This window comes from Doryrhamphus excisus, chromosome 6 (genome assembly GCF_030265055.1).
Source record: "Doryrhamphus excisus isolate RoL2022-K1 chromosome 6, RoL_Dexc_1.0, whole genome shotgun sequence".
Taxonomy (NCBI): Eukaryota; Metazoa; Chordata; class Actinopteri; order Syngnathiformes; family Syngnathidae; genus Doryrhamphus; species Doryrhamphus excisus.
Window position 1 is genome coordinate 6230178 of NC_080471.1, and position 14434 is coordinate 6244611.

Here is a 14434-nt window from a genome sequence, read left to right on the forward strand (position 1 = left end):
TTTTACAGGAGCATTTTGTAACAGACCACTTAAAATATCGAAATTGATAAAGCAGCTACCTCAACCATCAAAAAATTGGCCCAAGCCACGATGCCAGGTTTTATGTTGAGTTCAAATGAAATATTTGGAAAAAACAGGCGGGCCATATTGAAACACTTGGCGGGCCGGATGTGGCACCCGGGCCGTAGTTTGCCCACCCCTGGTCTAGCTTGTAAGCTTCCTTGGTAGCGAGCTAACAATGGTAATTAAAGAGAGAAGGAGAGCGTTGATGCAGCTGGAACTAATCAAAGCGGTCAGTGGATCCCAAATTGGCCAGGTTGTAGCTTGCCCACAATAAAGAAAAACAATAATGATTCTGAGAAACATTATTTTACTTACTACTGACATGATTGTGAGGATGTAGTGCTCCAGGTTTCGTCCGTGGTGTCGGGCCATTTTGGCGTCGGCCGTCACCATCAGCTCAACATAGCGCGGGTAGGAAAGGAAGCGCTTCCGTCTGCGCGGGGTTCTGTGCTGCGTTCCGTTGGAATGGCTCGTGTCACCGCTGTCATTGGTGGTGGCTCTCAGAGAGTCCGGCTCCCCGCCCAAGTTCTCTCGAGCCTCCAAGGAGTCCGGCTGCTTGGAGGCGTCTGCTTGGAGACACAGGGAAGATAAACAAGCTTAGCATCTTCCATCATTTGAGATACAAAATGTAGAATGCTTTACTGTCTTTGTGTCTGCAAGCTGTGGATCTGAACAAACAAAACAAATAAACAAACAAAAAAAACACAGTCAATTTCAGTGTCATCCTTAGCAAAACAATTGCAATCGGCAAGAGACAACAGATTGCTTTTCCAAATCCCGTGATGACGTTTTATCCACTGCCGAGTGGCCTTCACACTGACTGATCAAGTTACCCCCTTGGCTTATACATCATTTTAAAACCATGCACTGAAAGGCAATACGTTACAGAAGTTTAATGACACAGCTTAATTGTCCGATTTAGAAGCTAGCGAGGGAACACCTTCAACATCATACGGCTGGCATTCTTTTAGCTCAAGTGCACACGTCGACCCAACAATGAACGATCACCAGCACACACGTTCTTCACTTTAATTGCAAATGTTGATCCAAAAAATGTAGGACAACAATGTAAACCCAGTGGAAGGGTCGGACATTGGCGAGCTGTGTGTCAAAAATAGACATTTTTATCACTAGCCACGTTTACGTGAGGGTTTTTTCTCTTTCCGAATGGAATCTTTCTGAAAACAATGGTATACATGGAAAGGAAGATTCCAATCTCTTGTCAACATGCGCCACTATAATCAAACAGAATAGTCAATGGGGCATGCCCAGTAAAGAGTAAACATCAACATCACGTGATACCGACTTCCCAGAGTTTTCCTTTAACTTGTTGGAATAATTCCGTATTGTCGTTCAGTCTTGAAATTAGTTTGGATCAAAAACCAACTTTCCGCAGCAGTCCAGTTCTGACATTTTTAAAAGTGAAGAACATCTGGATCTGCGTGTTACGTCATATCTGAGCATGCGCTGAAAGAACGCACCCGGGATAAATTTAAACAGGAAAAGATCAAATTCAATCTTGCTAATATTTTATAATTAAACTCAGGACGTGTTTTATATAGATATATATTTAATTTTTAAAAGAAAAACTGGACTTGTGAATGGCGTATACATAGAAGGGTTTAGATTCTGTTCCACAGATGGCGCTAATGCACACGAAAGCTGCTTGCCAACGATCAATGAACAACAGAAGAAGAAAAACACGACGAAGAAGAACTTCGAACAAGAACACACCCTGACAACTTTCCGTTTGAGCGGGTACAAGATACCTCAATCGGATTGGGGAAAGGAATATTCCACCCCTGGGAATCTGTTTATATATTCATTCGGATTGGCACTTTTCTCTCGGAATGAGGTGTTAATTTAAGTTAAAGTTTAAATTATTTCCGTTTGAGCAAATAAACCGAATGCAATTGGAATATTTGGGTCCTTGTATACGTGGCTCATTACGCTTATTATTCAGCATTGGCTGGTGGTCTTGGAGGGTGACTACTGCAAAGGCGGGCATTACTGTACTCAGTATGCAAAGGGAGCCGCTCTATAGCCAGAACCAGATGCTTGTTATGGGCCAGCAAATCACCAACTAACACAAAACCACAGTGGGTAAAAGCCCCCCACAGAATGCCCACAATCCTGTTAGGGGAGATGAAAAAACAACTTGATGATGACGGACTTTGACCAAAAAAGCAAGCAGTGTAATGACAATACACTAAAATGTAGAACATACAAGAGTAACTACCGTAATATTTCTTTACGTTAAAGTGGCCAGGGTGCCAAAACCAAAGTGCAAGAGTTCATCTGTGGACCATGGCTCATTTGTCATTACATCACTGCAGAAATTAAATACAATTTAAAACACAGAAAAAATGTCCAATAAACAAGGCTGAAATATTGACACCAACAACCAATAATCACACAATAGTCACAGCTTTATAAAAAATAAATACATGATAAATACATATTTATACCTCTCTGCGTGTGGAGAATGTGTATTTATAGCTAAGACCAGCTGCGTTCAAAAACAAAGTGTGTCCTGTGTTTTTTCACTCTGAATTTGCACGTCTTGATTGACACATTGTAAAACGTTCCTTATATTAAAGCCTTAAAACAAAACGTGGTGAAAATATACTCATCGGGCCCGACCGAGTTGCACACACTCAAACCACAACTACTGCTAAACTAAGCTAACCCCTGCTAGCTTGCGTTCACTCTCTCTAAGAGGAGATTCACCCAACTTTGAACCCAAAGAGCGATTGTGAAGGCCCTGGGCAGATTAGACTGACATGGCAACACACAGAAGCTGAAATCTGAATATGTAACAATCTAACAATATCACTGGAAGTACTGGCAGTGCAACCAAGTGCTACTTAATTGTACTATTAAATGAAGATAATAAAACTCTTGTGTGTCTCCCGGGTATTTATTGCATTTCTTGGAATAAATGCTAGAATTGAAGTTGTAAATGTAGGTCATTGCCTCCGATGCGCTTAGGCCAAAATGACAACCTTGCAGGCCCTGATGGGCCACCACTATATAAGATGTATGATGCATAAGTATGAAGTAAGGTATAATAAAATGGGAGCTTTGGAAAACTGCAGGAATCTAAAGGAGCACCAGTCTTGGCATTGATTGTGAATGAAGCAGTCTTGGAGCGGGTCAGGGCAGTCACCCCTGTCTTGTCACGGTGTAAGTAGCAGTAAGTACCCAGCGAGAGGCAGATTTGGCCCTAATGCGATTTTGGAGAGCTTGCATTTGGCTAATCTGCACTCATTCTGAGGCTATTGCAACTGACCATATTTTCACCTCCTGCTCCTCTTATTTTTATCTTTTACAAGTTCGGCTAATCCCCCTTTGATGTGCAGTGATGAGTCTGTTTAAGCAAAGGCTATGGCCTCCACAGAGAGAAAGAGTTTTCCTTCCTGAAAAAAATACAAAGATGTGCTCTGGCTGTGTACGCCGGGTACAGGCGGGCTTGGCGCCGCCTCTGAAAACAGTGAAACGCTGGCATGGGGCTCGGCCTCACGGCAGCAAGGGCCTGTACGCCATTGTGCCAGGGAGTCACGCTCTGCCTCGCGTGCCCGCTGGGGGCATCGCTTGAATAATCTCAGTGCACTCAACAAGTTCTTTTTGCCCTTTTTTTTTTCACTGAGCTAACAGTTTGACACAATCTCTCTCTGTCCAACTGTCTGGAAAGAGTGACCGAGGACAAGACAAAGGGACACTTTGACACTGTGATCTTCTTGTTGAAAGTTGAGGAGGTTGCTGAGGTCGATGGACTCCGAACTATGCAGGGCTCATGACCACTGAGAGCCATGAAACGCTCAATGAATGTTTCTCTGTGCCTCATTTGTTTATCGGTACAAATCCCACTGCTAAATGTCTCATTTTGAACCTGACTTGAACGCGACTGCTCCTTGACAGATATATATGATAACACATTTTCTTTCAAGTTCATCAACAGAATGACTCCAACATAATCTTGAAAGTCAAAACCCTTATGGCAGGCTCGCCAAATAGACTTGTCGTATAGTTAAACAATCACTCCTCGTCTGTTGTGCATGATAACGTTACATTTTATGATAGAAAGACTCCAAAAATGATCCAGAAAGTCAAAACCCACATCATGCTCACTTAAAAAAATGAGTTTGATCGATTCTGACCAGTTCACATCACATTTCATAACGTTATCAATAAATAAATCAACAGAAAGAATTTCAAAACCTGCTACATGCTAGCTGAAATATGATAACCCTGATAAATAAAGTCATATAATTAGTTCCATATAACAAAATGACATTTTCTAAAGTCAATCAATAGAACGACTGTAACATAACCCGGGAAAAGTCAAATGCTGGCTCAAGTAGAAGTTTTGTATATTTGATTCAGTGGCTCCTCACCAGTTATACATGAATTTCACCAGTTTATAACATAAATCACCAACAAATCCTCTAAAATAATGCAGGGAGTCAAAACTTGCAGCACGCTCACTCGAGTAAAGACCTGATACATAATGAATGCTCCTCGCCTGTTATACGCAATAACAGACTGCAGTAAAGACCTGTAAAGACCTGACCTATAAGATAACATTTGGAACATTTTGGAAAGGAAATTGATAGAAAGACTCCAAATTAATTCATTCGCCTTTGACAGACACTTTTGTTCCTTTTAACCAAAGAAAAAGCGTTTGAAATTAGCCAGTAAAGCCAACATGTTCTCCACAACACAGAGGAACAACAAGAGCCCGGCACAGCGTGCATCCTTTTCTAAACATGTCATTCGCTTGGCTCGGTGGCTCGGCAAGTAGCTCCACTCTGACCCCACTCTTCTGCTCCACTTTCAAAAACTTCATTTGTGTGCCAAAACAAGCTCAAGAAGCCAATAAACAAAATGATTAAATGGATTATGCACTTTCCACGCGGTGCAGGTCAGTCGTAACATCCTAGCCGTCCTTCCTAAATGATCTCACTGTGGTTTCCCATCTGGATCAAAGCCTTGCTCTTTGACCCCCTCTCAGTTGTGAGTCAAAAGTATCAATGCCAAGAGACTGACAATGAGGAAACACACATTTCATTGTTGAACTAATTAACATTCTTTTACAATGGCCCGCTGAGAGTTGAAGCGCTGCGGTCCCAGGGTGCCAATTAAGTGGACAGTGTACCTTACCGTGGGCATAGGTACTGCTGTAGTGCTTATACAAAGTACAGATACTCTGGTTACACGAGAAAGAAAACCCTGACTCCTGCAGACAGAAGACGATTATGTGCAATTGTCGTGGTCGGGCTGCCAATTGTTGCTGCTGAAGAGGTTTATTAAAAAAGCGCCTTTTGCCCCCCCCAGCACCCCCATCGGAGGGCGAAGGGCTTTGTGTGCAGTAACAGTAGTACAGTCGTAGTAGTTTTAATATTCTGTCTGCTGAGCCTGGTGGTGGTCTGATGTGTTTGGAGCCGGAGAGCTCCCCCATCAGACCCAATATTCTTGATGAATGTTGACACCAAACGTTGGCCAGGGTCCCAGGCCATGTCTTTCTTTCTGGTGTCATTTGCAATTTGGAACTCATTTGACATTGAGATTTAAGAAACTCATTCTCTGGGTAAGAATTGGGGGCGTAAAAGTCCATGTATTCGATATGCGATTTAATAAAAATACAGTAAGGACACAGAAAACCTTAAGTAAGGGACAGAAAGTATAACATAATATAGCCATGAACAAATACGTTTTATGTTTGGGAACACTTGGCCTTCCCAGTGAAATACATAAACAGACAAAGACGAGTATAGTATAACAGTATAAAAGTATAACATAATATAGCCATGAACAAATATGTTTTATGTGTGGGAACACTTGGCCTTCCCAGTGAAATACATAAACAGAGAAAGACGAGTGGATAAAAACAAATGGACAAAGACAAGTGGACACTGCTTCCGTGAGCAGTGTGCCAACATTGCTTAGTTCCGACAAGATGGAACTAATGGACAATAGTTATTGACTATTGATATGTAGCATTCTGATCACAAGGCAGCGGTAATATTACCTTACCTTACATTACATTAACACTACATGAAGTCAGAGGAAAAAAAGTGGTATTTGGCTTCTGATGTTTTTGATGGTGGCTTATTTGGCCCCCTCTCAGTGGGCCTATCATCGAAACTTCAATGGAGGGTGCCCACCTGATGACCCTAATGAAGTTAAACCCACCCCCTTCTTTCCTGCCATTACCAAAGGGTGGGCCATGGGGAGAAAGGGGGTCTCAGCGATGATCCGGTGGGCGGGGCAGTTGCCCCATTCAATGACCATATGGGGGGGGGGGGGTCTTCAGCTAGCTACCGCATTCTATCAGCATGATGACTGTGTACTCTTTAATAAATATTTCACATTTTTGAAAAGTGATTATAATAAATATTATTTGCCCATGACAGGATGGACATGTTAAGCTTGACACCATCTCACTACAAACATAATAAAAGGTATAATAGGTGTGACTACTTATAGGTAGCAGATGTTTATTTAAGATTAAGATATGCCTTTATTCGTCCCTCAGAGGGGAAATTTGTATTGCACAGCAGCAAGAGTACAGAGTCAGTTAAAGCAGTACAAAATACACAATATAGAAAAATAAACAATATAAACAACCCAAGTATTAACAAAATCAACAGTTTTTCCCAGAGTTATACAGTAACTCAGTATGTAATACAGTATGTAGATAATATGAACCGAGATGAGATATATGACCAGTCTATACACTGGAGAGAGAGTTAATATGAGGCATTATGGAAATACTTCACATAGAACTTAGTATATTGCATTTAGAGCCCTTAATATTGCACATGGAGGTTGATCAGATATTGCACAGTGAATGGGGTCTGGAGTAACTATAGTGACTATAAAAGCAAGTATTACACAGATGTACATAGTGGTGTACACGTCTATTGGGTTGTACAGCCTGACAGCTGCAGGAAGAAAGGACCTGCGATATCGCTCCTTCACACACTTGGGGTGAAGCAGTCCATCGCTGAAGGAGCTCTCAAGTGCTGTCAAAGTGTCCTGCAGGGGGTGGGAGTCGTTCTCCAACATGGATGATAGCTTAGCCAACATCCTCCTCTCTCCTACCACCTCCACTGGGTCAAGGGGGCAACCCAGGGCAGAGCTGGCCTTCCTGATGATCTTATCCAGTCTCTTCCTATCCGCAGCCGAAATGCTGCTGCCCCAGCAGACCACTCCCTGGAAAATGGCTGAAGCCACAACAGAGTCATAGAACGTCTTGAGGAGTGCCCCTTGCACTCCAAAAGACCTCAGTCTCCTGAGCAGATAGAGCCTGCTCATGCCCTTCCTGTAAAGTGCTTCCGTGTGATGAGTCCAGTCCAGTCTATTGTTGAGATGAACACCCAGGTAATTGTAGGATGTCACCATCTCAATGTCCATTCCCCTGGATGTTCACTGGTGTTTCCTCCATTGGGGAAATTATAAAGTGATATCACGGCTCATTTATGAGATTTCTTAAGGGGCAAGTTTTCTTATGATGACAGAGTGTAGATATATCTGGTGCTCAATTGTTCAATATCTGTATGAAAAATAATGACTCGTTTGATCATATTAGTGGGGACTGGAATCATGTTAACAGCGTTTAAATTTAACCACTTATCGCACTCAATAAAGTTTGTTACATTCCTAATGAGGATAGGTGGCATATCTAGAAATTTGATAGATGGAAGGAGCAAGCAAATTTGCTACTACTGACAACTGTCATTTGTTTATACGCTTGAAAGGCGGTTTGATGAGGTCATATATTTGTGCTTCACTCAATGGCTCAGAGCTGGCGTTCCAGAGGCTAACGTGAGGAGTGAGCCAACTTAAGTAAAGATGGTGGGCTTTTACTGGTGTGTGAAAAACTATGATGTCATCCTGGCCATGTGAATATTAAAATGTCCATCTATCCAGCATTTTTTTTTAAATATCGGTTTTCACTATCAAGAAAAAAAATCTGATGATACAGAGGTCTACTGATTTTTTATGCTGATATCAGGCCATTAATTATCGGGCATACCTACTTATTTTAGATAAAAACTTATTTCTAAAGGCATTTACCGTTTCCATCTGTGATTAGATTATATTGTGATTATATGAGTTAAATAGACAAAATGTGATTAATCGTAGTAAAATATTGTAATTGATTGACAGCCATTTATAGCAAAATCAGTAACCCAAAATTAACCAAACCGTGACCTTAAACCCAAGGTATACCGTGACTTTGGTTTACTGTTACACTCCTAGTAAAAGAAGGGTTTGAGGCTCATAACGGACTTTTGTGCTCTCAATGCGGGCAAAAGCTGTCAGAAGACTCATACCGTATTTTTAACCATCCTGGTGCCGCTTGGATGAGTGGTTCACAATCATTTCTATGCACACTACAGGCTTTTACCAATAACTCTTTTGGTAGACTACTAATTGTTCCATGCATTGTTGCATATGGTTAGCACATCAACTAATTCAGGTATTTTCCTTCCATTGTACAAAAACATACATTTTTCCTACGTGTCCAGTGATTGACTGGCAACCAGTCCTGGGTATATCCCGCTTCTTCCCCCAAAGTCAGCTGGGATAGGCTCTCCATCCCACCCATGACCCTGAGCAGGATAACATTGGTAGAACATTGATGGATGGATGGACGGCTGGATGGATGGATGAAATGAAAACCCACCAGTGTGCAATGATGTCCTACTGAACAGCTATCACCACAAGTTGGCTCACCTGTCACCCCTTTTCACTTTTGACCGCCAGTCATACCACCCTACAGTCAGTCACTGTTACTCAAGACGCCACCAAAACCATTCCGCCATCTGTTAAAGAATGCCCAGACAGTAGACAGTGGCAGAAAATAGAACCCCAGGTCAAACAGGGCTGACACATGGCAGCCATTAAAGTTTGAGACTGTAAACTAGAGCTGCCAAAGCCATGTTCAGATCTGTCTGGTATATCTATTACCCACAAATCAGCTCTGCATGGGCTCAATGGATCAAAGAGGACGCGCCCAGTTGGAGAAACCAAACACATCGAGTACAGACAAAATGGCATTGTGTTAGGCTGCAATGGAGATGTGAATTTTCATATTTGAATGGATTTAATGTCCACTTGTCAACAAACACTGGTGAAGGGATGCAATGAAGTAAAGTAAAGATCTATTATTGTAGTATGACTTCTTTTACCTTATTTACTGCATTTTTTTTGCTTGTTTAAGCGACAACAGTGCTTTGAAGACTGAAAAAGCACTTATTGGCATACAGCGTAGGACATGTGCATGCTTGTTAAGTGCTCAGTCCGGGAATGCACAAGTGTGTCACAAAGACAACAGGAATGGCAAATGTCCTTTTACAGCCTTTTTAGTCATTTTTGTGTGAACGGCGACCATTTTTGACAATGTTGTCAGAAACTCTTAGTCAAGTTGTCGTCATCTCAACCAGGCCTAATGGAGCGTATGATGTCCAATTCAGATCTTTTGTTCAAATTACATTTTTTTTATGGGTCGTTCACAAAATGCAACTGGTTAAAGTAAGGAGGTGTACACCCTGAACTGGTCGCCAGCCAATCACAGGGTGTATACTATAGTATAGTATTTGGCAAGGCCAGTTTGATCTTTTATTGGATGAGGGGTCTGACTCACAGAGGTTTGTTACAAAAGCCAAACAATAATGGTCATAGTCCAATGAGGTTCGTTTGGTCTAACATTGTTATATTCTTAAACAATTCTTTTTAACAGAGCAAGACAGTTCTTTTTCATACCTGACAGTTTCGACTGCTTGCTAACAGTCTTCATCAGCGTGGTCACGAGATGTTCCTGTGACGTGTCATGCCAGCAGATTTATGTGGATGTTTGTCTGCTAGCAAGCAGTCGAAACTCTCACGCAAGAAAAAGAACTATATCGGTCTGTTAAAAAGAATTTTGCGGGTCATACTGTATAATAAAAACTAATTTCAGCAAATACTTTGGTTGCATTCTTTTTAATGCTTTGCAAAGCTCTTTTCATAACCATAGTCAATTCCACAAATTCACGTTTGTTACAAAAGCTTATTATTATTGGAAAAAAAGGTACATTGGTACTTCTGCTTGTGAATGTGCTTTCCAAATGACACACTTCAGAAGGATGCTTAAGGCTGTCACAGACAGAAAAGCTAAACACATGTTTGCATGCAAGCTAAAGTCCCCCACAACAAACATTTGGCCGTCATTAACAAGAAGTGTTTGCTGAAAATAAAGGAGTTTCAGTCTCAAGGGGGTAGAAAAAGGGCTTAGCTGACATTTTAGCAGCCACACACCTCCTGAGGCCAGAGGCTAAAGGGTGAGTATGTCAGCGTGTTCACCGTCTGTCCATCACTCCGTGAGAAGACACTTTCTCTGACCTCTGAAAGGACTTAATGCATGGTAAACAAGCAGTGACTACATCAGTGAGGGCCCCAAAAAAAGACAATTCAAGGTCATGTCAACCCGTCCTGTGAGTGACAAACAAAGAGGGAAGCGAGGTTACCAACAACAAGTGGCTCCATTCACATACATGAAAGCTCAAGAGGAGAGCGGGCAGTCATTCAAGGCGGCTGCTTCAAACCAAGCCCAGGCGAGGAAGGGGCCTTTTTCTATGGAAATAAACCCATTGACCAAAAACCTGATGCTGCCATTTGAACCAGCATGTACACACAGTGGGCACAGAGAGCGGAATCCTATACACTGATTATGTTGGGGTTCAGGGGGCCACGGATGTCATGTGGGACGAGTATCGTAACACTGGGACATGACTGTTTGGCTATTCAGCTGCTAATGTTTACTGTTAAAATGTCCTTTTATTATCCGTATCCATTGTCCATTTATCCTTTATTGTTTCTAATTTAGTCAGCGTGTGGTAAGCCAGACAGGCAGACAAAAACGGAAAGAGGCTCCGCTTCTGTCTCTTGGATGTCTTCCATCCAAAATGGATTTTAAGGAGAGAAGAATCTACCCCCATGTGCAACACCCTCGTTCTTGTGACTCTCTAGCGAGTGATGCCAGGATTCACAAGCAAACTCAAATGGAAGATACAGAGGCACTTCCAAAGTTGAACGCAGATAAGGTTGTACTAGTTGGAATTGGACCAGAATACAGATAAGCCTTGGTTTAGGTTTAGTTTTTGACGTTTTTCTAAAATATTGCTTTGGTTCTCGTATATCATCTTGGTTATGGTACAATATTGTGTCTAAAAAAACTCAAACTCAACATAACTGGTAGAGCCCGGGTGTGGCTGGGCACTAGCAAGTATGCAATCCAGAATCAAGTTAGCCGTGACTTGTCGACAAGCAACTTAAGGCTGTCACAAGAATGAGCTTTGGCAGGCCATGAGTGCTGAAAAATATAAAAGTAGGACTCTTTGAAATCTGTTTTTTTTTTCCAAATTGTGTGTAAATTTTTGGAGCATTTTTTTTTACATTTTACACAAATTTTTCTATCAAAGTAGAGTGTATTTGGGTTTGTGAATAAAATGTCCATAAAGTAATAGAAAAATGCATACTTTTATAGAAGTAATACAGTGTTCCCTCATTTATCGCTGTGGATAGGTTCCCAAAGTAGCCGTCAATAAGTAAAATCCACAATGTACCAAACATTTTACCATTATTACATATGTTTTAGGGCTGTCAAACCCCTCACCATACAATTTATAGACTCAGAGAGGCGTTAAAATTTTCTCACATTTCTCTTTGTTTGAACACTCAAAAAGTTAAAATAAAAAAATTATTAAGTGACACACGCATATTTCACTCCTCTGACTTTGCCTCTTCGTCCTGGCGCCGCTCCGCCAAAGTGTTTTTGTCACCTTGTTAAAACATATAGTTCTATTTTAGGAAAATAGTTAGCTCTACTCCACTTGTGGCAGCGCTTGTAGAAATGAATGAGATGCCACTTCAGTTAAGAAGGGATCAGATGCCTTTGGGATGCTGTAGCATCAGATTCCAGTGGTGCCCCTGCCAGCATTAGAAATATGGATTCAGAATCCAAACAAGATGTCGTTTTTGAGATTAACTATTGGCTAATGCACACCGAAAGCTGCTTGCCAACTGCCAATAAACAACAGAAGAAGAAAAAGTAAAGTCAGGTAAATTATTTTATTTTAATTGCATCCTGTTGCTTTTTGTTTCATTATCACATTCTTAATGTATGTATTTGTTATGTGTATTTATTCAATTTTGGCTAACTCACGGATATTAAAACTTTGTTTTCTTAATTCTAGTAGTTTGGTATGGTACATGACACAAGGGAAAAATTGCAATATTCATTGTTTTTTTTTTCATTTCCATTTTCATGTGCTTTGGCTTTTATCATCAGACCAGCATCCCACCATGGTGATCACAGGTTAGTCACAGGTTAGTCCAATCGCCAACATACCAGCATCCAAACGGTATATAGTATGTTGGTCTTGCTGGTCTTACCAGCATACTATGTCTATCCTAGTCTTAGTAGCATCCCATGCTGGTAGGCTGCTCCACCACACCAGCAGAGACCAAAAGGTAGTGGGAGCACCCTGCTGGAAAAAAACAGCAAAGAGGTTCTGAGGTTTCATCACACTCAATAACAAGCGCATGGACAGTGAGTGAGCCATACGAGGGGTGCTTTGTTTGAGTACTGAATTTCATGGAATGATACAGTACAGGGGAAATGGACTGTTTTTTTATGTGTAATATGGCAGAGAAAATGCAAAATATTTCAGCAAAAGATTTGTACAAAAAGTGAATCATATGAGAACCTGTGTATAAGTACTTTGTGGAGGCTTGACTGTACTCATATTTGCCAACAGTTTGGAACCACAAAGCTTCCACCATATTGCCTAGCCATTCTGGAACCGTAAGGTTTTGTTCCTGACTCAAATGTAAGTTGCAAAGTTTCCCCAGCATGGTTGTCCACAAGCAGATCAGCATTGAAAACACCCCAGCAGTCAACAGTGCAGAAAAGCATCAGCAGATAAGTAAAGAGCCGTGTCCTGACTGCTGAAATAACAAGCCAGGTTAACACTTTAAAAGCCCTTATCACTCATAGTAGATAGTTAGTGCACATGCAAGAAGTGTTTGCACGTGTCGGAAAGAGGAGTTCATGGAAACTTCCTCAGCTTTCAACACATTTTTGCAAAGACACACAGCGACAGTACCAACTGTGGAAACTTGCAGATACAGAAGTCCTCGTTGTTACAGAACGTCAGGAGCCGTCACATCTCAGTAAAACAAGCTTATCTTTCCCCACATGCTGATAAAGTTGTTGTTTGTATGGATAAAAAGCAGCCAATTTCACCTTTGTCTGATTCAAAAGCATGATTCCCTGCAGCCTGCAGGGAACATTAAAAAGAAAGATGCATGGAAGAAATCATCACAGTGAATGCAGCAGAAAAAGATGCACGCCCACCCCCGACCCTGCAGGAAGGCATTGTTATCCATATTTCACATAGCTGGCCTATTCTAGACTCTTCTTAAAAACACTTCAAAGTCCAAACGCCGCCAAAGCATTCAGCTTTCACACGGCAGCTACCAGTTTTAATTTAAGAGATGAGGGTCCTCCTCACAGGATCATAGAATGTAAAGAGCCTGACCTGCGACAAAGAGTGCTTTTATAGCCGCTCAAAAAGAAGAGATACTGGGAAAGGAATCTGCCCTACCACCATCACTGCTTTGGCGCATCATTCATGATCAGAGATAAATCTGAAACTTTTGTTTCTCTGCTTACAATGAAAAAAGGCAGATACTGAAGATGGAAATGTGCAAAGCTGAATTGCAACAAAAAACTAAATCTGTGGTTAAGATAGTGTCTGGTAGAATATTTCAATGAGGCAGACCCAGAAATAGCAATACTTATCACTGGTGCTGATAATGGAATGGATGCATAACTGGATTCATTTTTTAAAAAATGGTATAGATTTTTCCTATGACAAGAAAATGACTTACTCCAGTATAAATGATAAACGTAAACAAGCCAAGTTGATGACTGCGCGCCACTGCGAAATAGGGCTGGGTTAAACGATTATTTTTGTAAATCGATTAATCTACAAAAAAGTTTTTCAATGCATCGATTAATCCAATGATTCATTTTTAAATCCGATTTGACCCATAATTTGATATATATAGCAATTAATGCTAATTTATCGGCATGAAAAAAAACACAAATTTCTTCTTTCCAATGTATTTTTCTTAACAAGAATGAACCGTATTGAACAATACAGCAATAAAGTTCACAATTGAATCCTATAATAACAAAAATAATCAATTAAACTTTATTTCAATAAATAAAACTATTGTGCAAAAATCACAAAATCTGAATCAAAATATAAACATAAAATAAATAAAAAAATAACAGCAGCAGTGTGTGTGTGTG

The 14434-nt window shown here is 40.9% G+C and overlaps 1 protein-coding gene across 6 annotated transcripts in view; it reads right to left on the reverse strand.

Moving 5' to 3' along the window:
• The window catches only part of LOC131130761 (A disintegrin and metalloproteinase with thrombospondin motifs 20), a 141138-nt gene that overhangs the window by 114412 nt on the left and 12292 nt on the right, over positions 1 to 14434 (reverse strand). For 5 of the 6 annotated variants that reach the window (XM_058074675.1, XM_058074673.1, XM_058074678.1 and 2 more), the window contains exon 4: positions 379 to 632. In XM_058074675.1, coding sequence (XP_057930658.1) covers positions 379 to 632 — 254 coding nt within the window. The remainder of the gene's footprint in view (positions 1 to 378; positions 633 to 14434) is intronic. The other variant, XM_058074674.1, reaches the window with a different exon arrangement.